Raw genomic sequence first — 27839 nt, 5'->3', positions numbered from 1 at the left:
AATCAAACACTAGATAATTTGAATTATTAATTCGAGAATGATTCAACTCAGAATAAATAATCCGATATCCTACCTCATCTGGTCCATGAATCAAATGAGCCCCTAGTCTGGATGGAATTATTCGAAGATGGAAGAAGAGGAAATAGCAGTTGTTTCTTTTCTTTCAAAATATCAAGAAGTCAGGAATGAAGTGAAACATGCTGTTTAGTAAATCCTGACAATTCCCTCTCTCGGCTGGAATTGGAAACTTGGAAGGTACAAACTTTGCCTTTGCTCCCCTCGCTCCTCTCTTCCTCTGCAAAAGCCACTCTGGAAAATGTCTCCAGTCTCCCCTAAGGTTGTCGTGTCTAGTCGTGGACCTTTACATAATCAAACGATGAAACGTCTAAAGCAGTACAAACTGGACCAAAGGAAAATGTCTGTCAAAAACCGAGCAAAAGCTTTCGTGGGGCTAGTTATATTCATTTATTTCTCCTCTATTACAATGCATGAGAGAATTGGCAGGAAAATGCCGGTGAATATGCAGTCAAATTGATACGAAGCAACCGAGACTGAAGCAAAAAATTGATTGCAAAATTACAAGTTTGGGGGAAGCGATTGGCGGGGAAGAACCTGTATAAAAATACTGAAGATATGATTTTGTTTTTCCTTATTTTCGAATTTTTCCTCTGTTTAGAAGAATAAACAAAAACAAAAGCCTTGACGCATCATAAATATACACCATACTTACAAAACGATACACAAGGCAATCTACTCTTTAACATGTGGAAGCTTGGCCAAAATGTCCAAGTCTAAGATCTTCACATCAAAGGTAATATCCAACTTGACAATGCCATCAGTACCATCAATACCAATGAGCTTCCCAGTAGCCCCACGATGAGTACCACCCATGATCTTTATTTTGTCAGACTTCCTTGGTGCAACAACCTCTATCTCATTCGGAAGGACAGTGATTGTTTCACCACTGCCACTTGATCCCAATGCAACCCTACATGAACCATCCTGAACCAGGAGAAACACCTCAAAATAAATTCAAATAAAATCTTAAACCAAAATATAAAGAGATGTGGTCACAAGTAAATTTTGCAATGAACTACTCAACCCCAGAAAGCAAATTTGTGCTTATAGAAATACATCAACGTAGTAAGTCAGCAAGTCTCCCACAATATAGTTGATCAGATAGTGAAGTCCCTTGAAAAATTTTACTACTACTGATGCTCAGAAATAAGGCGCACAACTTTTATAGAAGTGCAGGTTAAAACGAAGCTATTCCAGCTGTAAAGCCACACAAACTACATTAACAAACATCCAGTTGTGCCTTGAACCCAATGCCCCTAATGGGTTTAAAGCATTCCTGTGCCACCACACTACCTACTTCATTCAGCAAGGCTTGCTCTCAAGCTGGAAACCATACAGGCTTTTGCATACATTCATGGTAAAAGTCATTCTAATTTTGATGTTAATTAAACCTATTCTTTCCTCAATGAATTATGAGAAGCCCCTGATTCAACCCTTGCCCTCCTGAATTCTAAATTCATTATATATTCCTAAGCATTTATGAAGTCCCCTTTCCAGGAAGCTCCATAAACCCCCAACATAGAATGTTTTACAGAACCACCAAGAAAACAATCACATAAAACCTTCACACTAACATAATGGCAGGTGCAACATGAAAACTGCAAAAAGTTTCAGCCCTTGTGAAGAATTCAGTCTCAGCTCCAGACAAACAGCAAATGATAAAGAATCATATATAGCCTCTTATATATTACACACATACCGGAAGCACCTCTCGTACAACTCCAATATCACCATCTTCACCAGGCCTACGCACATTGACCAGGATATCAGGCAAAAGCCACGGCCCTTCATTGTCCCCACCTGAAATTGTATGTCCATCATCATACCAAAGTAAATTTTGATCAGAGGGAAGAAAAGAAGTAGAAGTGAACTAGCAACTGAACATAAACCGTAGAAAAGAATTCATATATACATTATAAAAATCGTCAAAGCAGGAATCAGTTAATGAAACTCATCAAACTACGGGTACTTGTATAATAAGCAGACATTAGAAATCACAGCCAAAGTACACAATCGCTAAAATCTGTAAAAACACATAAAGCATGAAAAGACTTTCTGCAGGATTTTGAATATTCAAAATATCAATACTCACTAGTAGCAGCTACCTATTTTATGCAGTTGAATATCTTGGTTCACATACTACAAGTCAATAACATTGGATACTTAGAACAAAATTTTGAGGGACTGTGTTCTACATCCCAAACTTAAATATCATGAAAAAAAAAAAAAACTCTTCATGAGAACTATTGTAACTTAATTCATACCAGTTTAAAAATGTTTTGATGGTGTGTAAATTTTGCAGTAGACATGCCCATACAACATTATCTAAGTCTGTTTAGAGTCCTTTTTTCAGAAGATAAGTCCGTTCATTCCTCAGATATGATTCCTTTCTGAACTCTTTAAGGATCAAACTAGCACCTGGAAAAAGATCAATGTACTACGCTTTATACACTAAGGCCCTGTTTGATAACCCAATTCAGCACTTAATGAATTCAGATCTTAATATGTTCAAACGCGTTTGATAACCAAAAATTGAACATCTGAATTAATTAAGTGGCACTTAATTTCCCAGGCAAAAATTGCTCCCAAAATTAAGTGATAAGCTATTCACTTATCACTGAATGTGATATACACTCAAATATATTAGATTTAATACTTAACAATTTAATAATTTAATGGATTCAGACTTCAGATTTCAGACTTCAATTTTATCAAATGCACCCTAAAACTTTGTAAGAGGAAAAAATTGGAAAATGGAGGTATCTTGGACATTCATACTTAATATTATTCAGTCTACAATTGTTATAGGGTGAACCACAGAGGATAAAAGCACCCCAATCTGCTTTCAGTACAATGGTATCCAATTTAGATATCCCTTGACTCATGGTTTCATAAAGTTATTGCCACCTCATCCTTATAGATTTAAAATATAGTCTAAATTTGAGAACCATGTTGGTCATCACAAAATACAATGATCCTAATTTACCAATGTGTGTGTGTGTGTGTGTGTGTGTACCTAATGAGTATATAAAGAGGAATAAAAAGACAGACCTACTACAGGCGACATCATGTCTAAACCGCCACTGCCCGGTGTCATTGGTTGCCCACCAGGGGTACCAGGCAAATATGCAGAACTTGGTGTCATTGGTGGCTGCCCACCAGGAGTTGATGGTAGGTAAGGGCTTGGAGCATTTGCTGCCAAGTAAAGACAACACGTAGAGTCATATAAAGGAAATCCAAAAATATACATTTGGAAATCCAAATTCCAGACAACTGCAACTCAAATCACAAGTTTCACAAGAATTACCATAGGCTGGATTACTATCCCTTGGTGTCCCAGCATCACCGTAACCAGGAGTAGGAGCTTCATAAGTTCTTGATGGAGGACTTCCAGGCTGAACCAACAAAAATGGATTTCCATAAGCAATTAGTTAACAAGCAGTAAATTGAATGAGAATCGCAAGAGCAGTTCATACCTGATATTGCGGACTACTGCCCCATGAAGCAGGGTTTCCATCCTCCCAATCGTCCCTAATATAACCATTTCACAAAAACATCAGCATCACGATCATTTATAGAGATGACATTGTACACATCCAAATTTAAGACCCTTGCTATGTGAATTCTCCCATATTTCCAGTCTCAAGTTCCAAACAACAGGCAATATCACATACTTTGAATAGAAATCTGTTAAAGTCATCAAGGGGACTGTTTCATGAATTATTTACTTCCTGACAGTTTGCCCTGCAGGTAGACATATACTGACACAAAGATAACTTGGGCCTGTTTGCATAAATTCTTTTATGTTTACACGTATGTCCAAATCACTTGAAACTAAACATGATGTTGTAATCCTTGACCTTCTCACTGTCAAAGAATTTGGACAATAGCTTAGACGTTTATTCATCCACTCGCCAACTTTCACTACATGCTGCCTTAAAAAAAACTTTCACTAAATGCTGAAATTAACCTTTTCTCTTTTGTTCTTCTCTCCTTGTCAGTCTGAAAATTTGCTTTTTTCCAACAAATCTAGAAATAAGAACTTTACAACAACACGAAAATATATATAGATGCACCTATTTTCATAGGGTAAATTTTCCTTCATGATCAACCAGAACTGAATAAATGGAAAGTGATTAGGCAGGTAAAACTACGAAAAAAGGGGATGGGTAATAGATAATTCTGAGAGTAATCGAGATCATGGTCTTAATTTCAATTTTGCCAAAAAGTCAAGTATTAGAGTATTGCAATTTACATGATACAAAAGAACTTATATCAAGGAATACATGATTATGATCAGTGGGAAGCTCAAATTTAATCTTCAGCCTAGCTCAACTAGGCATAACAGGTTGTCACAAAAAGAAGAAACTCTGCTAGCGGTGGAATTTCATGGGCTTAAGGATATTTAGTAAAAGATTCAAGTACCTATATTTCATAATAGTAGAAACCTTCTTCAAAGGTAAACATGATCATGATATCCAAGAAGCCAAATTCAGCATTTGAGCTTGAGCTCAATGTGGAAGTTCAAGCAATTGGTTGTTGAATTAAATAGAGCCAAGCTCGAGTTAACGTCTATCAATTAGATATTTTGACTACAATTGTATTTTAGAAGTTAACTTATCTGTGCATACAATTAGGTATTTTGACTACAGTTGAGCTAGGTAACCAAGCTACCAGCTTAACTCAGCTTTGATGCACTCTAAATGCAAATAAATCCCCAAAAAATGAAAGAAAATGGGCATTATAAAATAGAAAAGCACCTAGGTGGACTCATTGGTGTATATGGATTCCATGCTCTGTCACGCATAGGTGTCCTCATGCCATCATGAACTGGTGTAGCTGTAGCAAATCAGGAAACAACAAAACCATTTACACAAAATATTTGGCAGTAAGTTACTATATCACTAATTAAAACCTTCAACTAGTGATATATAGAAACAGCGGAGTACCTCCGGGATCTCTCATAGGAGTCATATATGGACGTAGCGGAGTACGAGAAGGATGTACTGGGGTCTCACTTCCCATACCAAATCTAGATTTTTCCCTGACAAAAGAAACCACTCATAAATCTTCATGCTCCAAACAGATTGAAATAAATAGCAATGTAAATATATTTACCGGAATGGTGTTGAAACATTCACATTATCAGTTATTTGATCACGATTAACTGCATGTAAAATTTAGGTGAGTAAAAGGCAAGAAACCCAATAATAAAAAGTACATACAGGGACAGGTCTCTCAAAAACATTTTAGAGAGAGAGAGAGAGAGAGAGCAAAGAAACACTTGCCCGTAACTATCCTCATCTGGGCCTCGAGCTCAACTCGGAGAGCATTTCCTTTAACCTCTTTAACAATCCCATTACACCCCTTGTGAGGACCCATACGAATTTTAATAATAGCACCAACCAAATTGTCGTGCCCTCTTCCACCTCTAAATCTTCCTGCAGCTGTAAATTAAGAGCCTCATAAGGGTTACAAATAAAAGCTCGGCAATAGACGATAGAAGCCATATAGACCTGGCATTAAGAAATATAAAATAGTATACTCTCATAGCCAAAGCAAAAATAAGGAAATCAAGTATAAATATCCAAAAAGGCAAGACACCAAAAGAGGAGGAAAACCTAATCAACAACAATCACAGCACTAATGTCCAGTAGCTAACTTTTGAAGAGAAGGAGACAACATAACCAACAACACAATCAGAGCACTAAAAGCAACTTGTAACATACAATTTACAGGTGGACCGCCTCTAGGTGATCTCATTGGAGATAGGGGAGCACGAGGAGGTGCTCCAAATTTGGTGAATTTTGAATGCAAGGAGCCACCCTAAAAACAGTAACAGCGAGAATTAATTAATTATAGAATGCATTAACATTAGTAAACAACTAGTCACAAAGATATGCAACCCACATACATTTCTGTCAACATTTGCTCGTGATCCACCAACCAGCACACAGGATTGAGCTTTGGCACAAATAAAGCCAGCATGCTCAAGGTGATGCCGGTCGTAAACAAACAAAATCCCTTTGTAAATATGTTCAACAGGGCCTTGTTTTCCCTAAAGAATGGAAAGAATAGCAAAACTGTCAATCCCCAAAACCTTGCTTCAAAAGACAACCAACAAGAGGTTGAAATTCTCACTTTACAGGGGCCCTCGAGAATTTTCACTACATCTTTTACTGATAATCGGTTCCCATTTCGATCTTGTGTTCCATTATTTTTTCTGTCAAGCTTAAATTTGATCTCTCTTAGCCTCACAAGTGCTACCTCTGGCTTCTCCGGAACCCCTTTAAGGACCTGAAATTAATACCCCATTAATCATCATAACTTCAACAGAGTCATTCTTGACTCAAAGGTAAATGCTCACCTGGAATGCTTCACTCTCGACACGTATAATTACACCAAAACTCATATCACTGCATTAACATACAAGAATTAGAACTAAATTGATATTGACAACATCCAAACAAATAAAAGGACTTACTCCAACTGCACAAGGTCATGGAGCTCATATTCTCCAATTCGAGTAACACCAGTTGTTACTTCAGAGCTCTCGACAATGTTATCAGCAAATACGCGAAGCTGAACAGAATCAGATGACAAAGTTATAGAACCCTTCTTTAGAGAAGCAAACTTTAAAACAACTGAGAGGGAATAACTTACAAGCTCCTTAGTGGTGTCAGATACTATATTTACTACATGTCCCTCAACAGAAACGACCATACCAGTTGCACCTTCTGTGGCTCCAGCTACAACCTTGACATGATTTCCAGGCTCGAAGTACTTGCAAAGCTCTCTGTCACCTATAGCAAGAGTTGCCTGCAAAGTAGAATACAGCAAGAGTGGAACACATTATCCATTTTCAACTTATATACACGTATGCTATAAAAGGACATCCAACAACAATAGCCTGTCTTTACCGGGAGACCCTTCTCATTTGGTTTTATGTGCACTGTATCTTCCTCAACTTTCTCAACCCATCCCTTCAAATTCTTCAGATCGCCTTTGACAACAATAACTCGGTCACCTTTCATGAAATGTCCCTTTTTCCTGTTTGCAAAAAGTGTGGACAAACTAGCTACATCACCATCCCCGTTCTCACTAGGTTGCCGAAATTTCTCAAGCTCATCAAATGTTGGTTGTATGTTCTGAGTGCTAATTGATTTCATGGAAAAAGATTTGTATAGGAAGCCATCCTTGAACATCATGCCCCCAATATTTTCAAAATAATCTCCAGTCATCGGATCCCTTCTACGCTCCACTCGTATGTGTAATTCTCTAGACACAAAACAAAGATCAACAGTCATGTTAGATGAGCACTAAACTACTCTTTAACTCTCTGTTTTTCACAATTATCTTACTGCCAAAGTACCTGGCCTCGTCCATATTCATAAAACGTGGAGGCGGATTAAATGTTTTGTTCTTTTTCTTTGGAACTTCTCTTCCTTCCTGAATTGTAAATTGTTTCATCAATACAAGAGCCACTCAAACAATAGCACTTCCATAGGTTGCAAGGGCAACAAATTTCTAATACTAATTAGAGCAAACTGGACATCGGAACATGTCTGACTAGTTCGTGGAGGTCCAACCTACTAACACAAGCTAGTAACAAGCAAAATACACAGTACCAACCAGCTTAGCTGCCAAGGCTGGCAAGTCAATCCGTGGGATTAACTTCAAAGTAACTTTCTGCCGCACATTATCCACGTCTACAACCTTCAAAGCAAATAGCTTAAAGTAAGAGAAAGAAAAGACCAAATGGAACAGAAGCATAACAAAATAACACATGCAAATGGCAAAAAAGCTTACATACCTTGGCAAGGTCTCCTTTATATGTTCCTGTCTTCATTCTCACCCATGTGTCCCTGGAAATATCAACAGCTTTACTTTCAACTGAAAGAACATCAGTCATCTCCTTGATTGGAACAAGCATTATTTTTGCTGAAGCAAAAATATTCCGCATACCCTTGATTGCCTGTTCCATATAACCAAAAAAGAGTCTCAATAGAATTCAACAGGTAACACAAGACTTCACATCCAATCCAATGGAAACCCAAAACTGACACAATTGGATCTCAATTATAGACAACATAGCCATCAAAAAGTACCAGGTAAACTGCATACCTCCTTCACATGGGCTTCTTTGTCCGCTTCAATGTAAATGTAGTTCTTAAGGTGATCAAGAGCTACAACGGATCTAATTTGCAACTCAGGCCCTTTATCAATAGCCTTTTGCATAAGGCAAACTGCAACTTCCCTTTCACGACCAATCTGCCAAAAAAATATTGCAAGAACATTATGTACCAGCCCCAAATACTTATTACCGATTGGAAAAACTGTCTTTACTATCTTACCGCACATTTCACCATCCATAACTTGGGATCCCTGACAGATGGTAAAAGAGCTTGTTGTTCAACTTCTGTTGCCTCATCATCATATTCAACCTCTCGCCTACCATATCTTTCATGAATAGTCCTCTCAAGGGCCTCAAAATCCTCTTGATCCTCCTCCCGATGAAGCAGTGGGCGACGATGCATCCTTCTACCCTCATCATCTTCATCAGGTAGCTCGGCTCCAGTATCGACTATAAAGTCTACTATGAAAATCAATCATGTAAGCACTAAAAGAAGAGCAGTCAACTGTACGGTTGGAATACACAAGATCTTGTGCTGAGAAACAGTGGGCTAAATCATACAAGCAATTTAAGAAGCATAAAATCCTTGGCTCTTCAAATAATAATGTCAGGAGAACAGTGGGATAAATCATACAAGCAATTTAAGAAGCATTAAATCCTTGGCTTTTCAAATAATAACATTAGAACTACGAATTCTTCCTGAGTAGGACATCCAGTTTTGCAATTACTATAGAGAATGAAATAATGATGCCAGAAACATGATTGGACAAAGTAGAAAGCAAATATACTCAAGCACAGAAGAAAGCAGTCAGCCAGACTTATTGATCATGACAAAGAAAAAATAATTTGATTGCCTATTTACCCCTTTTGAGTAAACAACTGAGCGAAGTATCCTAAAAGTAGAACTTAAGACACGTTCACCCTTCTTACAGTAAATAAAACAAACATGAAGGTTTCCAAAAAGCCACCCTGGTGGAAAAATTGGCTGAACTCTTTGTAGGCATGTTCTCTTTAGGGTTTTATAGGAGAAAAGGAAAGATTAAATTCCAAGTAAGAGGACTCCCACAGAGATGGCCAGCAAACACCAATGACGAGTATCATCATTACAGAAAGCACAACCAAATACATTGACTAAAAATTGTTTTCTAATGAGTTCTAGGAAGCACAATCTAAATCTACATACACATGCTCTGTCAGCAAAGATAACCCTATTGCAAGAAAGCAGCTCATCACGCAATGCAAAAACTTCTTAATTATTCGGTAAGCAAGTGATATAAAAAGGCTCTAATAAAAAAGCTTAACATTATTGAAGAAACTATCCAGTCTAGTTAATTATAGACATTATGAGACTAATGTCTATAGATGGCAGCTGTAATGTTTGGTATAAAGTGTTTTTAATACTTTAAAATTTGTGTAGAACATAAACTTGCATCAAGACAAACTAGAATAATCTTTTTATGTACAAAAGTACAAGTGATAAATGCAACCACCTATCTGGAGTACATCTTTGAGAGCTTTAGGACCCTGAATTCCAGAAAACAATTCTCTACGTATCCACAACCCTTCCTCTTAGAACTTTCAAAAGGCCAAGAATTAGCAAAGGAATCCACAATATTCCACACCACTTTTGCGGAATTTCACTCTTCAACTTTGATCACTTCACGTATTATGTCCCAATTTTAAGGTGAAATGGTCCAAATATTATCCAATGAATTAAAGCCAACAGTTTGATGGCATAGGCACCAGTATAGCATCGTGAATTCAGTTCAATGAACCATTCATAAACATTCAAACCCTTATTTCACTTCAGTCAATAACACGTAACTAGAAAATCAACTAGCTGGCGTATTCACGAACAAGAGCACAAAAAATTAGGCATAAAAAACAATACATGTCATTTGGCATACCCTAACGGAGTACAAGTACTGATAGCCTTGATAACCTAAGTTAGGTGCATCTCTGGGGGGAACCTATTGGGCGAATACCTAGTTGAGATGCAATAGCAAGTATGTACTTCAATAAGGCATTTTTAGCGAAAATCCAATTTAAAAAAGGCTTGTTTAGCCTATTTCATCCTAAAAGTTGCCAGGTTTATTCACCAAGATTAGATTAACTAAGAAAGGACACATAGAATACGGTAAAAGTTGCATATAATCAGCAAGAATACATATGAATAACCATTGTGCATAACCCCTAGAAGATTGACAATTTGCAATGAGTCAACACCAGATGCACGCATCTGGCACATAACAAGATAGAACTAACTACAAATTGAGGTCTCAAATATTGTTTTTATAAGTATTGAGCGGACATGCTTTACACTTGAATTTGGATGTGCTGAGATCATTCTGTAAAGTTTGGTTTGGAACTTTAATGAGGTGAAGAAACAGAATCTGTCCAACTTAAACCCACATTGCAGTCATCCTACGTTCTGGAGGAAAGGCAATTCATGGACAGCACACTCAGAGAAAGCTCACATATTCCTCTCTCCATCTTTATTCAATTGACAAATTTTTTACCCACATCCACTCATTGAGATTCATACATCAAGTTTCAAAATGTTGTAAAGTGCTTTCTCAGAAAAGCCAACAGTATAGTGATAAGCTGGAAGACAGCAATGCAAGACACTACATTGGCTTTCCAGTGTACCAGAGAACAAATTTTAAATTTCTAAGCCGAGATCCTAAGCTGCTAATAGTCTTTTTCACTGCGATTGTATTTCAGACTCCCAGGACAAATGTTCAGACCTTATTTCAACCTACCAACAACAAAGCGTTTAGGTATAAACATTTGACCAGTCCACTAACCAGCCTAATCTCAATCAACTACAAGTACCATTTCATCCATAGATGCAGATCCTCAAAAAACCACCAAAATTTTTGTGCCCCATTTTAATCCATTGCCGAAGATCCTCAAAAACCATCCAAAAATTTTATGAGATCAATTTCAAGAAAAAGGATAGACCCAAAGGGAAAAAAATAAAATTTTGGATGGACAATTGACATCATCAACCCGTATAAAACTCATGCTATAAAACTCATGCACACTGTTCTCCTACAATTCATTTCACAACTTATTAGACACTTCACCTACAGATCATGTATCAAACCATGCAACATATTGTTATTCATAAAAAAAAAATCCTAGGGCTTAAAAATTTATCCAACGTTTCCACCGAATTTCACCACTTAAATTAGAACTTAATCACATAAGCCCACACAAATATTCCGCAAAACAGTAACTGTAAATTCCGACAGTTAGTCGAGGTGGAAGATACGTATAATTAAGTAAATTTCAAATATTAGTAAGAATTCACACAAAATAAATTGAATAAGATTCTGACCATCTTCGCCTTCTTCCTCCTCTTCTTCCTCATCAGTATCAACTTGAGCTTCAAGTTCAAAAAAATGCGACCCCGACCTCTTCTTTGCCTTTCTCTTTCCACCGCCGCCGCCATAATCCTCATCATCATCGTCTTCCTCCTCTTCCTCATCATCTTCCTCCGCCAAATCATCAATAAAATCCGATCTCCGCCGTTTTTTCCCGGCCTTTCCTCCATCATATTCTTCCTCTTCGTCCTCGTACTCCTCTTCCACATCCTCATCCTCCTCCGGCTCCATCTCGTCGTCGTACTCCTCTTCTCGTCTTCGCGGCATCGTAAATCTCACTTCGTAATTCTCCTTACAACTGCAATTAAGCTCTTCTTAATTCTTGATTGTGTCGGTCGCTGATTGGAAAGATGGAGATTTGTGAAACCCTATATGGAAAAATTGGGGATTTTGAAGAGAGAGAGAGAGAGAGAGAGAGTGGAGTGTGTTGTTCTTGTGAATTTATGAGGACGGTGAGGGGTGGAGGGAGTTGGGTTGAGCTACCACATTGTGGGTTGGGCTTTCGATTGAAATTTTAGGTTGACAGTTTTTCCGTTGTTCCTTTTTTAGAGTCAATAGCCCAAAAACCTTTTGTTTGTTCCTGACCTTCTGGCAGTTGACGGCCCAAAACCCATAACCACAAATCTTCACGACAATTTTTTCTGAGGGAAAATCTTTCAAAAAATTCGAGTTTTCAAAATCAGGATCCTATCGTTTAGAGATCACCAGAAAATATATTTTCTTTTTCAAAATATATTTTCTTTTTCACAGGCATTTTATATGGCAGGACATATAATAATTGACTTTATCATGCTAATTTATGACATTTATATTTGACACTAAGTAGCATGTATAAAAATTTTGCTTCCTAAAATTTACCGTCCGTAATTAATTACATTTTGTCAATTGTCTTATCTTTTTTTTTACCTAGTACTATCAAAGTTGAAAACAATTAACTTTTATTTCCTTGTATCAAAGTTGAAAATATTTATAAAAAAAAAAAAATAGCATAGGTGGATGTGTTTTTATGGAAACCTTAGGGACTAAATCAGTGCATTTTCCAAACTTTGGGGGACAAAAAATGCAATATTCCCTTTTGCATGTCGTGCATCTCGATGCCACTTCAATCACAGTCCCGTCTTGGACTGAATCACAAAAATGGCGGGGATAAACAGCAAAACCGGCAGCAGAATCACGACCACCGCAACGCCCTGCACCCGCACGCACCAGATTGGAGCTCTAGCTCTGGTAATCTTCACCTTCTTCCTCACCAGACTCATTGATCAGACTTTCCCCCCTTCCTCCTCCTTCGACAGCGGCCCCTCCCACTACAGCCAATACGACGCCGCTCTGGTTGCCGCCGGCGGGTCCCTAATTTGGCCCGAGAGGGGGTACGGGGCCCAATTGTCGATAAAGATCTACGTCTACGATGAAAAGGAGATCGACGGGCTTAAATTATTGCTCTTTGGCCGTGACGGCAGGATTACGCCGGAGGCTTGTGTTAAGGGCCAGTGGGGCACTCAGGTAATTTTTTTATGAAAATTCAAGTGCAGTTGTTTACACATTTGTGCAATAATTTTGATTTTAATTGTGTTATGAAGTTTCCGGGGATGGTGGAAATTGTTGTGTATGGTTTAAGTTGAATTAACTGTGATTTTGCATTGGGGAATAGAAAAGGAAAGGGACAAAAAAGAAAAGAAAGGAAAAGCTTAATATTCGTTATTTATTGATGGGTATTAGGAAAGATGGTAAAAAATGGTGAGGAAGGAGTAATTTTAGAGTTTTTAGAATGGAGGGTTATTGGTAGGATTTGAAAGGAATTATACAGTAATGATCAGAAAGGAGAACTAGCTCTGTAGAATAGAATAGTGGTACATCCCATTGTATTACTAGTGAATTTGTGAGGTCGATGAGAGAAAGAAAATTGGATTCTTTGATTGGTTTTTCTTTCGTATTTCTCGATATAATATGTGTAGCATTTCTAATGTGGATCAGATACATTTGATTTGTGCTGGTCGGAAAGCACATTTGCTCTTTTAGAACTATATAAAAGTTTGTAGGGTTGTTGCTCGTGTTCTCCGTCTTCTAGATTGATGACTGCCTGGAATTCGCTGCTTTGATGATTTAAATTACTTTGATTTGTCATGAGTGGCTTTTTTGATGTGCTGTAGGTTAAGATACACCAGATGCTCTTGCAGTCGAGGTTCCGGACGAATAAAAAAGAGGAAGCAGATTTGTTCTTCGTTCCAACTTATGTCAAATGTGTTCGGATGATGGGTGGCCTGAGTGACAAAGAAATTAACCAAACTTATGTCAAGGTGATAATCCATCATCTCAAATTGAATCTTGCCTGGATGAGTTCATTGCTTACATGTTTGGAATTAATTTCTTGATGATGCTTTGGATAATGATATTTTCCATTAGGAACCTTAAAATTCTGCAGTGTTTCAATTTTGTGCAATATTGAAAAAGTTACGAACTTTATTGGCTTTCTGTAGCTGCATTCTTGTCTTCCCATCACATTGGAGTAAGATATTTTTTTTACTTATGGCAGCACACATTTCGCAGGTACTAAGTCAAATGCCTTATTTCAGGGTCTCAGGGGGACGCAATCACATATTTGTCTTCCCAAGGTATTGTGGGTTTATTCGCAGTTTAGTGTTATTTGTTGATCTTAAGTGACTTGTAATAATATTATGTTATCTAACTTGCATAGGCAGGTGAACAAAGTAGGAATGTCAGTTTTAGATTTTTGAACTGCAAAAGAGTTAAAAGGCTGTCAATTGTCAAAGCTTTGTAGTTCTGTAAGAGAAATGGCTTTGTAGTTCTGAACTATCCTATTTGTCCTGTCCTAATCCTGCATTAGAGTTTTTTTTTTTTTGTGTTTTTTTTGGTGAGTTGGGGGGTTGGGGGGAGGGGGGGGGGGTGGGGAACAGGGGTCTTATGTTAGCAGATTGGGTTTTTAATCTCTGTTAATGTTTTTATTGACTTTCCTTGTGAACCAAAAGGGTATTTCAGCTGTGGCTGCTATTGCTGTATTGGTGTTTATTCAGCTTTAATGGTGGTTCTTTGCTGTGTTTACCTAATTCTCATTACTGCAGTGGTGCTGGAGCGCATTTATTCAAGTCTTGGGCCACTTATTTGAACCGCTCCATTATCCTTACTCCCGAGGTACAGTTTGACTTTGGCATGGGTATTTATGCTGAATGAAGTAGGTAAAAGGAGAGAGAAGTGTAGTTTACGCACAAAACAAGTGCCTAATTTTCCAAAACATTCACCAAAGGTCGAGTAGGTTGTTTTAACTCTTTGGAGAATATGTAACTCATTCTTTTGCAATGGATGAGTCTTAGGCAGTACAGCCCTTGTCCAGTGCTTGCAATTTCTGTTGTCTGTTTCTCAAAGAATAACTTTATGAAATTTTCCAAAACGTTCTTGGTGCCAAAATGGTTTTTAAAGTCCATGTCCATATCTGCTAAGTTTCGTACATGTTTGCTCATTTGAATTGAAGGATTTGCTTGTGTGTCTCTTCTGTTTAGAATGAATGGGTAATTCGGGTTTTTAAGAATGAAGCTTTTGTTGAAGAACGTGATACATTCATCAATTGAGACCTGTTATGGTGCTTTAACTGAGATGACAGGGATGAACATTTTTTATATTAGAGCAGTAGCATTTCAGATTGAACTCAAGCTTTTCCACTTACTGATTCCTCAGATTTTTTATTTTTAAGGGGAGTACATGGCTTGAGTTTTACACCACTAAATTACAGGCGAAAACTGCTCATTAATTACTTGTTGGCTTTTTTTAGCCTGTCTTACACAACAAATGGTCTTCAAATGTAATTCAGGGAGACCGGACTGATAAACGAGACACTAGTGCCTTCAATACATGGAAAGATATAATCATTCCTGGAAATGTTGATGATAGGATGACCAAGGGGGATAGGCTGGTTGAGCCTTTGCCTTTAGGAAAGAGGAAATATTTGGCAAACTATCTAGGACGAGCACAGGGAAAAATTGGTCGTCTTCAACTGATAGACCTTGGAAAGCAATTCCCGAATAAGGTACGAGTTTATTCTTTCACCTCTTTCCTCACTGCAGTATATCAGGGTCAGAATAAAGAAAAGCAGATCGCTGTACTTGTAAATAGTATTTGAATGTTATATACATTTTTGGATCTTAACAATGAGGAAATAAGCATTTAAAAGCTTCTTTCTGCTCTGCAGAAACTTATACATCACTTCATGTTAGATGTTTCCAAAGTTCAAGTGCCACTTCTTTCTGTCCTATAAAGTATTATAGTTCGGTTTACCTGGGTTTTGCATCACTGCCATAGTTTTCAGCTTGTTCATAAAGAATGAGAGTCTGGTAACTGTGGAACCTTGTATTTATGGTCTATATTGACAACAATAATTCTTAGACGCATTGCTGTTCTCTTTCTGAAGATATAGAAATCAATAACAGCCTTATTTGGTGAATGTTAGTCTCGATACAAATGGCTGAAGACCAACTGAAATGATAATCTCTAACAGTGATGGCCGTAGTTCATAGATTGTACCATTGACAATGTACCCTTTTGCAACCAGGTCAATAGGTTCTTCTCTCTGGTGGCTGCTCGAGCCTGTCTAAAATTCTTTAATATCATAATTATGCTTGCCTTTACTTGCTTTATAGTTGTTTGGTGGTCATTCCTCCAAAAAAAGGTACATGCTCATTTTGTACACAGTTGGAATCTCCAGAATTAAAGTTCAGTGGCTCGGAAAAGCTTGAGAGAGCAGCATATTTTCAGCATCTGCGCAATGCCAAATTCTGCTTGGCTCCACGGGGCGAGTCTTCCTGGAGCCTACGCTTTTATGAGTCCTTTTTTGTGGTTAGTCTTTCAACCCTTCCATGTATCTATTAACAGGAGCGCAGTCCGCCTTTTAGTTATGCTTATGATTGTAATTTGCCGAACAGGAGTGTGTACCAGTAATTCTATCAGATCAAGTGGAGTTGCCTTTTCAGAATGTAGTCGACTATTCTCAGATATCAATCAAATGGCCATCTACGCAAATAGGTCCTCAGCTGTTGGAGTACTTGGAATCGATAGCAGGTTAGCCTGCTACTTCTTTTGTTGCAAATCCAAATTCTCCAAAGCATTTCTAATAGCATTTGATTTGCTTCTCAGATAATGCCATAGAGAAGATGATAGCCCGGGGTAGAAAAATAAGGTGCTTGTGGGTTTATGCTCCTGAATCTGAGTCATGCTCTGCATTTACTGGGATTTTGTGGGAGCTTCAGAAGAAAGTGAGGCAATTCCACCAATCAACTGAAACTTTCTGGTTGCATAATGGAACTATAATCAATAGGAATTTGGTGGAGTTTGGCAAGTGGAAACCACCCCTGCCTCTACCATGAATGTTGTCTGAGGACAATCATTAACGTTCTGCAGCACTCTTTTGACAAGCTGTTGTAGATTATTTTGCTGCTTCCAGCATGTTTTCTCTGTTAGCTTAGTCTTTTAGTGAAATTGATTGTTGTATACAGAATCTTTTACAAGGTGAGGTCTTTAAAAGAATTGCTAATTCTGTGCTTTCTGTGCTTGACAAAACAAGCACATACGAGGCTTCAAATTGCGTTCGTAATTTTACAACGAAATCTGAACATGAAAACTTGTTTGGGGCATGAAAACTTGTTTGGGGCCTGCTCGTTTTCGAATGTAAAGGCACCAAAGATTGACAAACCATGTGAATTCTTTGACCTCGTGCCTCAACTGCATAGATATGCCGAAATCAAGACGTTTTTCAGTTCATCAAGAGGGGAAAAAATAAAGAAAAAGAGTTGATATTTTTATGTTCGATATTTTAAAGCTTAATCTTCCTTGGGTTATCTACATGACCCTGTGACGTGTTTAATTTTAAATTTTTGTTTGGATTGGTCATTTTTTCAAAAATAATTTTTTAAAATACAATATTACAGTAATATACAATAACTCAAAAAACATCTCATTCATATAATATATCAAATATTTTAAAAAATTTTATTGTAAAAATTTTTCATATACACTGTTACAGTAAAATTTTTCAAAAATACTACAAACAACAACTAATCCAAACGGAAGTATCGGAGTATATATAGGCAGGCAAAGATACACAATATGGTTGTAGCTAAGGCGAATTAAGTGATAAAATTTTTTAAAAAAAATGATAAAAAAAATAAAGGAGAAGATGCCCTACTTTATAATTATAGAGGAAAAGTTAATCTGTGATCCACTTTATAACCATTCTCTATTTTTCGAGTACTCAGCTTTGGATTCTAACTCTAGAATTTGGTATTTATACAAATGTTATCATTGCAACCAAAAAAAAAAAAAAAAGAAACAAAAAGAGTACTCAGCTTTGGATTCTACCTTTAGAATCTGGTATTGGTATTTCATTTAATATACAGCAATACTGATACAGGTACAAGTTTAAGTCATAACATATAGGAGTAATTGAATCCATGGTCCTTAACTAGTATTGTTACGGGACAAAGGAATTAATACATCAGGAACTGTTTTTAGTGAATCCATGGTTCTTGACTGGTATCAATACGTGACAAGGGGATTATACTAGTAGCTGTTTTGATATTATTTGCTGCCAAACAAGACAAGAAATTTTGGGCTCCTTGATATTTAGCAATTGTAACATCCGAGTTACACGTGGTGGATGATACACCAGAATGCAACTACTAGGGGGAAAGAAATCTCAAAAAATACCACAGCCACAGGAAAACTACAAGTAACTACAGCATCTCATCTTCTACAGTTTGCCCCTTGAATAATTTAGAGGTACTAGGAGAATAAGGTCAATCAATCAATCGTCTGAGCTTCATTTCTGGACAGAAGCAACCAAGAAGAGGAGTAACTAGTTTCTTAGTTTCCATTGTTGAACTTTCATTTCTCTTCTTCTTCATTTCCCTCTGCCACCACTCTATTTTTCGGTCGAGTGAAAAATGATTACAATATCATACACTAGTTGTTGTCTTGCTGGGACAAACAATCAACAGATTGTTGCATCTAAACATTTCGTTGCTAATTCTGCATCAGAGAAAGGGGGTTCAATTGTTAAAGCTGGGGCAGGTTCAACAGAAAGGGAAACTGTGAATGAAGAAAGTGAGAGGCTGATACAGGCGGTCAGTAGGAGGTCAGCAATGGCTTCTGCCATGTCTTTAGCTACAACAGCATTTGGATTTCCTGGAGTGGGATTGGCAGTTGTAAAACAAGGTCTTCTGGCAGGAAGGGTGCCTGGCCTTTCAGAACCAAATGAGCAAGGTTAGATTCATCGTTTGTACTGGTAATCCCACTTTCAAGAACATTATTTAGAATAAAGCAAAAGAAGCATGCTGGTTATCGTCCTCAAGATCTTTTTAGACTGAAAAGGAAGCATAATCAATCTTATGAAGCAAAATGCTTAAATTGTTCTAACATGGATTGAAGAAATTGCATTTTCTTTCTGTTGTTCAAAATTGGTAGACAACGTATATACATGCAGTATTCCTTAAAATTGATAACGTGAAAGATTCTTGGGTGCTTCAAATTCTATAGCTTCGTCCAATGTGAATACGTACTCCTTCACTATGTAGAACAATTTCTCAGGCAGGTTGGAGAACTTATCGAAGGCCGGATGACAAGTCAGGAGGGCATGGTGTGGGATGGAGTCCTATCATCCCCTATGCCTTTTCTGTGCCTGATGGCTGGGAAGAGGTAAGCATAAACTCTTCAACAGAGGAGCATTCATAAATATCTCTACGTTTTCATCTTTGAACTCCAATTTCTGAAGCCAAAGCATATATTTTTCATCGTTTGAGCGGCTTTCTGCTATCTTGTATGATCTCCAATACTTCTTTACTCTTTAGAACAGTCTTCTTTTTACCACAGCTTATCTTGTATACAGGTTCCTGTGTCCATTGCAGATCTAGGAGGCACAGAAATTGATTTGAGATTTGCCAACTCCCAAGAAGGACGTCTCTTTGTAATTGTTGCTCCTGTTAGAAGATTTGCGGACAGTGAGTTTCCCTCCCATCCCTGCCCTCCACCTCCTTTCTTCTTTATAATTCTGAAGCTGGTGCAATTTCTTGGATGTTGTTGCAATATAATAAGCTAACAGAAGGGTCATACAAGCAATAGGCAGACAATTGTGAAGATTTCTGAAACAATGGCTCATTCACATGATAAGCTGTTAAATCAGCTTGATTGCTGATGCAAGTGTTGGTTGTTTTTGGGTGTATAGATATCAGTGATGATGCAAAAATTGAAGAAATTGGAGAACCAGATAAAGTGATTGGGGCTTTTGGGCCGGAAGTGATTGGTGAGAACGTCGAAGGGAAGGTGTTGAGCGCTCAAGTAGCAGAACACTCGGGAAGAAAATACTACCAGTTTGAGTTAGAACCACCTCACATTTTTATCACGGCTACTGCAGCAGGAAATCGCCTTTACTTGTTCAATGTCACTGGAAGTGGTATGAAATTAAGTATTGCTATTGGCACTTCATGCCAGATCTTATCACCCACAACCATGGGATATAATGTGTTATTCTCATTCTACAGGACTTCAATGGAAGAGACACTACAAGGATTTGAAAACGATAGCTGAATCTTTTAGAGTCATATGATTGGAAATTATTCGTGTGTAAAGAGGCAGAACTCCAGTATTCTGATGACCAGAAAGAAGAAAGGAAGCGGATCAACTGGATAGAGAATGATTTACAAGAATCTAGCTTGTGATATACACAATACGGAGGCATAACCTCTAATTTTGCAGCATTAATATATAAAAGTTAGAAGAGTACAATTTTTAGTGTTTTGCCCCGATTCTCACTGAAGTGCAAGGGAGATAAGGCCATATGTTCAAAAACGGCATGAATGACAATAATTTACGAAATCTACAATTGGTGCTGCTGTTTCACTTGACCGCTCATCTGTGTATGTTGCAAGCCCGGATTAACACTAGTTTCCATGACTTAGAAATTACAGCGCTGCAACCTGCCTTAGGAAAACCTTTATTTGATACAGCCACCCTCATACATTCAGCTTTCTCCCATTTAGGTTGAAAAATCATTTAAAAAGTTAGACTACACAATATAGAGGCATAGGCAGAACCTCTAATTGCATTAAATTGGTGTTTCAATAATGTATTTCTATATAATGGATTGTATGCAGTTGGTACTCTCAAAGTCATTCTCTGAACTGCTCAAGTCCTCATCATTGATTAAAAAACTAGCAAGGCCAGTATCTACTCTGGTCCACTCGTTTGATTTGGTTAAAGATGTCAACTGGTCTTTAGAGGCGGAATAAAACTACTTTCCGTGCTTTCAAGCATCACGGTGCTACAGCCTGCTGCTTTTTTAGAACCTTTATTAAATAAAGCCACCCTCATTCCTTCAGCTTGCTCCCATTTCTCAGAAGCTGCATAGATACTTGAGAGCAGAACATAGTGAACAGGGTCATCCACGGCAGAGCCACATTTTAATCCGTCTACCTCCTCCAGCATGCGCTCTGCCATATCTGTGTCTCCATGAGTTCGACATGCTCCAAGTAGAGCTCCCAAAATCGTCTCATTTGGTTTTAAGGGCATCTCCTTGATTAGTTTATAGGCCTCTTGTATTCTCCCTGCACGGCCCAAGAGGTCAACTATACACCCATAATGCTTGATGCTCGCTGTCACTCCATATTTCTCCATCTTGGAGAAAATTTCTAAACCTTTTTCAACAAATCCCCCATGCGCACACGCAGATAGAACAGCAAGAAAGGTTATATTGTCAGGCTTCTCACCCCTGCTATCCATTCTGCCAAAAAGCTTAATAGCTTCCTTACATTGTCCGTGGACTGCAAAACCCAAAATCAGAGCATTCCAAGTTGCCGTAGTTTTGCATGGCATCTCCTCAAAGAGCAATCTAGCATTTATTAGATCCCCACATTTTGCATACATGTCAACCAATCCATTAAGAACAAAGTTATTCAATTGGACCACCCCTTTCTGGATCGCCATTTCATGCACTTTCTTGCCAACATCCAAGATACCCAACTGAGCACAAGCTGATAATACACTCACCAAAGTAAACTCATCTGGTTCAAACCCCTCACTTTGCATCCTTGTAAATGCATCCAATGCTTCGTCACACAGTCCATTCTGTGCATATCCAGATATCAATGAATTCCAATTCACTAAATTTCTTAACTGCATCCTATCAAAGATTGCCTTTGCTTCTTCAACCTTGCCCTTCTTAAAATAGCCTGAAATCATCGATGACCAAACATAAAAATTCCTCTTTGGCATCATCTCGAAAATTTCAGTAGCCGCCTCCATCTCTCCACCGCTAGCATACCCATCAACCATTACAGTCCATGTTACCACAGTTCTCAACTCTTCTGGCACCCTATCAAAAAACTGCCTAGCCATCGCCATATTTCCATTTTTCGCTAGCCCATCAATCATTTGATTCCAAGTCACTGAGGTCCTTAATGCCATTTCTTCAAACAAGAATATTCCAGATTTCAAGTCTCCAACTTTCATGTACCCTCCTATCATTGCATTCCAGGTAGTAACATTTCTCTCAGGCATATTATCGAACATTTTACGCGAATAACTTATTTTGCGACATTTGCCATACATATCCACCAAAGAAGTCCCTACCATTACATCACCTTCTACCCCTCCTTTAATAGATTCAGCATGTAAAGCTTGGCCAAGGCTAATCATAGATAATGAAGCACAAGCCTTGAGGGCTAAAGGGATTGCACCCAGGATAATGTTTCCTACTCCACGATTTCGGTTATAGATCAAAAGGGCTTGTTTTGTTTTCCCTTGAAAGATGCAGTGTTTGATCAAAGAAGACCACTTTGACGATGGGTTCTTGGTGATGTTTGGATGGCCAAAACCAGAACTTTGCCTCAAGTATTTAGTTTCCGTCTCAAAGAGGATTTCTTTCTCGTGATTTTGACGTTTGTTTTGGGTTCCAACTTCAGAAAACCTCGTAGTTTCTGATGGATTTTGGAGAAATGTTGCTGTTTTTTGCATATTGCGTACTCATTTGAATTGATAATATGGAATGGAGGGAATTGTAAGCTTTTATAGGCCCTTGAACCAAGAACTTGACCCTTCTGGAGTGTGACAATTTCTGGTTTTGTTTTCGGGTTGTTTTTCTCAATTAATTGGTAAAATTATTTCAAACTTGCTTCAATATTACTCTATTCTAGGTTAGTTGGAAAATGAAATAAAAGGATTAAAAAACATTGGTTATATATGTTAATTTGGGATCTATGTATTGAATATTTACAAGGAAAAATTTTATACTAAATGATAATACGATTTTAAGCAATAGAAATAAATTAAAAGATGATTCACTTTTTTTATTTTTAAAATTTTCATATTTTTGCTTATCGTTTAAAAATATTTCATGATATTTCGTCGTTAGGTGAACTCATTTACAAATAATTTAGCAATACAAAATCATTTAAAAGCACGATTATTTTTATGTAAAAGATAATCAATTCTTCAAGAAATGATTTAAAAAATGTGTTAATCTTTGATAAGTATTCCTAGCAAGTTTTTTTTAAATATAAAAGAATTTCTAGAAAATTGTTTTGGCTTAAAAATATTTTTAAATAAAGTTTAAATGTATAATACATTCTAAGTTTTAACAAATGTTTCCTTACGAGAATGGGAGGAAATGAAGGAAATCACTGAGAACCGGGTCAATATGCGGACTCTATTTGGGTAAAAATATCGAAGGACTGGGCCAAATGTGGATCCTACCGGGTAATAAGAGAAATCGGGTCAAATTAAAAAACGTCTCCCCTTTGCAATCGAACCCTAGCCTCTCTCAAACAATTTTTTCTCCTCTCTAGCCACTAGATTTCCTTCTCCAACGTGGTTTCCGGCAGTCGGCGTTGCCAATTTTAGAGAAAGGACGATAGAAGGCTCAGGGGAAGTGCAAAATAAAAACGAATTGCTCTTTTTTGGCATAGGTTTGCTCCCTTGGAGACTTTCAGTTCCCTACCCCCCTCCCCTCGGGGGTCCTTTTTCTAAATTCTGTTGCTTTTCTTCTGTTTCCATGGGCATAGGAATTGGTTTTTTCCTGTTCATTCAAGAGATTTATACTTATTATTGTTTTGTATTCAGGTAAACTGATTTTTTTTTTTCGCTTTGGTGTTGTGAGTAGACTATGTTAGTACCATTCCAAGCTGTTCAATCTCTCAAACCGTTTGATGGTGATGATTTTCGTGGTTATACCTGTAATGTAGGTTGATATGTATAGTATTCCTGATTCATGGCCTTAGAAATTTGTATATGGGTCTGCATAGATTTTTATGTCTATTAATCATACATGCATTGGTTGTATAAGGAGATGAATTTTGACTTGTTCTGTATCTGCTCAAGCTAACTTAAGTTACCTTCATTAAGCACTAAAGTCACAGCTAATCTTGATCTTACCAACATTTAATTGATATATTCTTTGAATTTTCTGATTTACAACCATGCAAGCAAGTTTAAGATTCTTAATCCTACATGACCATCGGGAGTAAAACGGGGATGATCAGAATCCTTTTAGAATATTATTAAATTAGCAGTTTAGCCTTAGGAAGATATTTGTCATTATGACTAAGATACAGAAAAGAACTTAACTTCATCAGTTTAGTCCAGATATAAGAACCAACCATATGTGATGTGACATCACATTGTGTAATCTACATGGAAAGATATGTGAAATTCTTGAAACTTCTAACTAACTCATGACATCCATAAACTTGAGATGTTTGTGATGTTAAATAACCAAACTGACAATTATTTATCGTTTTTAAGGGTATTGCAGGTTGGATTTCTATAAGTTATCTATGGTTGTATTTTGTCCAGCGGACTCTTGAATTTGCTTTGCCTCAATCTCATTTTATGTAATTTCGACCATGGCAACGGTAAGACGTTTGAGTTTCGACAAAAATTCAGCAATGTTACTGCAAAATGAGATTTCTTTGTTAAAATGTGGTTGTACATGCTATTGTTGATCAGATGCCAATGACAAGTTTCTAGAGCATGTGCAAAAAATTGAATGTGAATGCAGTGTTCCAAGAAGATAGGTATGTGACGGAGTCATATTGAAGGACATGGTTCTCTTCCCTTAGTAGAATCCTCTGTCCTAATGTAATCGAATGCGCTAAGAAGATGTATTACTCGCAGATAGAGCCTCCGAAGTGTAAATGTTGGAGGCATAATTGAGCAGCCAATGTATTGAAAAATTTCTTTTGTGGCCTTGCTGCTGTCGACTAGGATATGGTTATAGCTCTGTAATAGCAAATGATTCAGTAATAAAAAGCATTACTATTATGCATAGAAAGGTTGTACCCTTTATCTATTTTCAACCTTTTAACTATGAAATAGTTCAAATAAACTGCCTTATATGCAGCAGTTGCAACTACAAAGGTTACTTTTCATTCTTTTGTTTCTCCAAAAAGCAAAGAAACCATAACTCAGTTGATATTTTACCATAAATTTATGAGGTAGTGGATTTTGATGTAATTTCAGATTATTAGGCCTTTTTTTGGAATAAAGAGAGCTAAATTTTGGTGAATTTTGCAACTTTTTATTTCTTTTGAATTCTTTGGGTTAACATGTTGGTTATTTTTCAGTTTTATTAATACATTACTTGTTTCAATTTTATGGAGTTTGATGATTCAAGCTTGCTTTTGAACTTAGTTTTGTAACAATGCAATTCTCTTACCAGCTTACTCACTATAGAATTGTTTACATAATCAATTGAATTGTCAATGTTGTCCACCATTTAGAACCTAACCATGGTTGTCCACTATACTTAAAGTAAATTAAAATACAATACAATTGTTAGGCAATTTTAAGAGTGAGAATCATCATTCATCAAAGTTCAGCTTCATCAAAATTGATTATGATTGATTTAAGATGAGTTCTCTTTATCTTTTCATGTTTTCCTATCCCATTTTTTTCACAAAATCCATGATTCAGAAAAAGAATTACTTTCCGTGGAATTCTTTTCCATTTCCCTACTACTTTCCTTTGTTTACCAAACAAGAGAAAGGAGTAGGTTTCTACAAGGAATTCACTTTCCATTTCCTCACTGGTTTCTTGGAACCAAACAGGGCCTTAGTTCTTGGTGGCATTTGGGGAAAAAGTAAGTAGCGTTAGTGCTTGATAATGCATGGTGCAGGATCAAAGTCTTTTATTGTTTGAATGGTGCATACGTGTTGTGGGCTTTTTATTTGGCTACTAGTTTTACTTGGTAGTCATGACCACTTGCTGCAAATTATCCATATATTTGTGCTTCCGAATCTGTAATTCCTCGGGTGGTCGACTGAATGGCGGCATGCAGGACACAGATTCTGTTTCTGTGTTTCATAATAATATTTAAACTGCTTATGTTTGCAGTGAATGTGTTCAATTAATTCATTTATTCTTCACTTTATTATTATATTATTATATTACCTCGCATTGCTCCAATGTTTCCCACCCTAAATCCAGTATGTGCTTGTATCTGGCACTTGCTTATCTTTAGAACTTGACGATGATGATTAGACTTGTGATTTTGGTGGCTACATGTGTTTCTTTATTGATTGAACTAGACAACTACTTCTAGAATGGGTAAGTGAATTGATTAGATATTGGAGTTTTGTTAACTGTAAGTGAGGACACTATGATCCAAGGACTTACAGAATATGAAAAAGCAGTAGTAGTTTTTCACACCCAAGTTTTAATGTGGAAAAATATTGTCTTGTGAACCCATCTTAAGGAAGGTTCTGATTATCCCGTGGAACAATTATGATTAGTTTTTGATACTGGTGGGATTTAACTAATTGCTTTTCAACTATTGATGCAAAGTAAGATGACTAACAAACACACCCTACTTGACATGGCCATCTAATTGATACATGCAAAGAAACTAGTATACAATGAGCTTAACTTTTCCTTAATCTTCTTCTTCTTCCTATTTTTGTTTATTTGCCCTTATGATGTTGTATTGACAATCTTATTATAGATAAACTTTGAGGGCGCATAATTATACTTCCATTGGAGATACTTTAAAATCAGAATGAATAACTTACATCCAGAGATGAAGGTTAAGAGAATAGTTTGGAAAAGCAGCAGCAGGGAAAGATTTGCGAATGAAGTTAATGATGACCATGATAGTTCTTCAAGAACATCTCAGGATGATGCGAAAAAGAGCCACTGTTGTGATCGTTCACCTCTTACTGCAGTCCCTAGCACTCGGGATTCTGATGAACCTGAAAATCATGATGCATCAATGAACTTCCAATATGATCTGCAGAACCAGCTTCTTTGTGATCCTCAGACATCCATGTTACAAACAAACAATTCACTGTATGGACCTTGTATGATGCCCCTTCTTCCCATTCCCAATATGCAAGAACGTAGCTCAGATTTGCGTGTCATCTTGAATGGAGCAGCAAATAGAGGAGGAATTGGGCCACCCGTAGGAGCTGTAGATATTGGTGTTAGCAAGTCAGCATATTACTTTTGTGTCGCCCTACCTGGAGTAAAGAAAGATCCTGGTATAAATAGCTCTGCCTCTTTATTTTCCACATCTTGCTTGTGCCAATGTCCAACTTAGTTACATCCGTCTGCACTAATTGTTGTTATTCAAATACTCCATGCGTTAAAAACTAGGAACACAAATACTTGTCAAATTTGACATTGAGAATGGTTTCACTGCAGGTGAATTTATCTGTGAGGTCGAACACGATGGAAATGTTCATGTGCGAGGGGTGACAACAACTGGTGCAAGAACTGTTTCGAGGAATTCTCGAGTCTATGGAATGAAGTTTCAGCAACAATGCCCCCCTGGACCCTTTACTCTTTCCTTCAGTCTTCCAGGACCAGTTGATCCGCGACTTTTTTCTCCCAACTTTAGATCTGACGGCATTTTTGAAGGTGTCGTAGTAAAAAGTGAAAGAGACTTTAGTATGAACAAGTAGGAACAATCTTGTCCACCAAGAGAAGTAGAGCAATGGCTTTCGCCCTTTCTTATTTTGTTCTGTTTTTTGTGCTCAAGCACTTTCTGAAGAGCGATCCCACAAAGTTCTTTTGAAAAGAAAACACAACGAACTTGTGCAAAGATTTTAAGCTATTTTCATTTTCTGAATTCTTGTTGACAATCCTGGAAGAATACTTTTTTGAAAATTAAACTAGCTATATGTCGTAATGAAACAAAATTGTTTCATATCATTTAAAATGAATTGAGAACCATCAGTAAAATGCAGATC

The 27839-nt window shown here is 37.3% G+C and overlaps 5 protein-coding genes across 15 annotated transcripts; 3 read left to right on the top strand and 2 right to left on the bottom strand.

Moving 5' to 3' along the window:
* Nucleotides 1-597: 597 nt before the first annotated feature.
* LOC113712327 (putative transcription elongation factor SPT5 homolog 1) lies at nucleotides 598-12044 on the bottom strand. 2 transcript variants are annotated; one of them, XM_072067688.1, is made up of 22 exons: nucleotides 11556-12044; nucleotides 8433-8674; nucleotides 8203-8349; nucleotides 7892-8053; nucleotides 7711-7794; nucleotides 7451-7527; nucleotides 6999-7356; nucleotides 6742-6897; nucleotides 6563-6660; nucleotides 6446-6494; nucleotides 6220-6375; nucleotides 5993-6136; nucleotides 5808-5904; nucleotides 5367-5525; nucleotides 5197-5245; nucleotides 5028-5122; nucleotides 4839-4917; nucleotides 3555-3609; nucleotides 3386-3473; nucleotides 3130-3273; nucleotides 1778-1878; nucleotides 598-1002 (listed from the first exon to the last, which is right to left on the bottom strand). In XM_072067688.1, exons 1-22 carry the CDS (start codon nucleotides 11866-11868, stop codon nucleotides 751-753), a joined length of 3105 nt encoding a protein of 1034 aa, XP_071923789.1. In that variant the 5' UTR covers nucleotides 11869-12044; the 3' UTR covers nucleotides 598-750. The 2 variants fall into 2 exon arrangements, with proteins under 2 accessions (XP_071923789.1, XP_027091497.2); XM_027235696.2 differs by having other exon boundaries at nucleotides 8433-8671; nucleotides 11556-12043.
* A 641-nt stretch (nucleotides 12045-12685) lies between these two features.
* On the top strand, nucleotides 12686-17140 carry LOC113711091 (probable glucuronosyltransferase Os03g0107900). The gene is made up of 8 exons (XM_027234241.2): nucleotides 12686-13104; nucleotides 13752-13898; nucleotides 14149-14213; nucleotides 14682-14751; nucleotides 15425-15640; nucleotides 16303-16446; nucleotides 16533-16668; nucleotides 16744-17140. The coding sequence occupies exons 1-8, from the start codon at nucleotides 12739-12741 to the stop codon at nucleotides 16971-16973; spliced, it is 1374 nt and encodes a 457-aa protein (XP_027090042.2). The 5' UTR covers nucleotides 12686-12738; the 3' UTR covers nucleotides 16974-17140.
* Nucleotides 17141-18259: 1119 nt separating this feature from the next.
* LOC113712782 (psbP domain-containing protein 4, chloroplastic) lies at nucleotides 18260-20499 on the top strand. Of its 2 annotated transcripts, XM_027236352.2 has the most exons (5): nucleotides 18265-18867; nucleotides 19196-19299; nucleotides 19490-19601; nucleotides 19826-20053; nucleotides 20142-20499. In XM_027236352.2, the coding sequence occupies exons 1-5, from the start codon at nucleotides 18549-18551 to the stop codon at nucleotides 20204-20206; spliced, it is 828 nt and encodes a 275-aa protein (XP_027092153.1). In that variant the 5' UTR covers nucleotides 18265-18548; the 3' UTR covers nucleotides 20207-20499. The 2 variants fall into 2 exon arrangements, with proteins under 2 accessions (XP_071923800.1, XP_027092153.1); XM_072067699.1 differs by lacking the exon at nucleotides 19196-19299 and having other exon boundaries at nucleotides 18260-18867; nucleotides 19509-19601.
* A 299-nt stretch (nucleotides 20500-20798) lies between these two features.
* Nucleotides 20799-22738, bottom strand: LOC113712781 (pentatricopeptide repeat-containing protein At3g21470-like). Its single transcript, XM_027236351.2, has one exon. It carries the CDS (start codon nucleotides 22609-22611, stop codon nucleotides 20863-20865), a length of 1749 nt encoding a protein of 582 aa, XP_027092152.1. The 5' UTR covers nucleotides 22612-22738; the 3' UTR covers nucleotides 20799-20862.
* A 516-nt stretch (nucleotides 22739-23254) lies between these two features.
* Nucleotides 23255-27603, top strand: LOC113713068 (alpha-crystallin domain-containing protein 22.3-like). Of its 9 annotated transcripts, none has more exons than XM_027236788.2 (4): nucleotides 23258-23561; nucleotides 24407-24506; nucleotides 26594-27128; nucleotides 27292-27603. In XM_027236788.2, the coding sequence occupies exons 3-4, from the start codon at nucleotides 26648-26650 to the stop codon at nucleotides 27549-27551; spliced, it is 741 nt and encodes a 246-aa protein (XP_027092589.1). In that variant the 5' UTR covers nucleotides 23258-23561; nucleotides 24407-24506; nucleotides 26594-26647; the 3' UTR covers nucleotides 27552-27603. The 9 variants fall into 9 exon arrangements, 6 of the variants coding, with proteins under 6 accessions (XP_027092589.1, XP_027092587.1, XP_071923802.1 ...); XM_027236786.2 differs by having other exon boundaries at nucleotides 24397-24506; XM_072067701.1 differs by having other exon boundaries at nucleotides 23258-23715.
* Nucleotides 27604-27839: the final 236 nt, after the last annotated feature.

This window comes from Coffea arabica, chromosome 10e, assembly GCF_036785885.1.
Source record: "Coffea arabica cultivar ET-39 chromosome 10e, Coffea Arabica ET-39 HiFi, whole genome shotgun sequence".
NCBI classification, from domain to species: Eukaryota; Viridiplantae; Streptophyta; class Magnoliopsida; order Gentianales; family Rubiaceae; genus Coffea; species Coffea arabica.
Note: the sequence above shows the minus strand (reverse complement) of the source record. Positions and strands in the feature narration are given on the sequence as shown.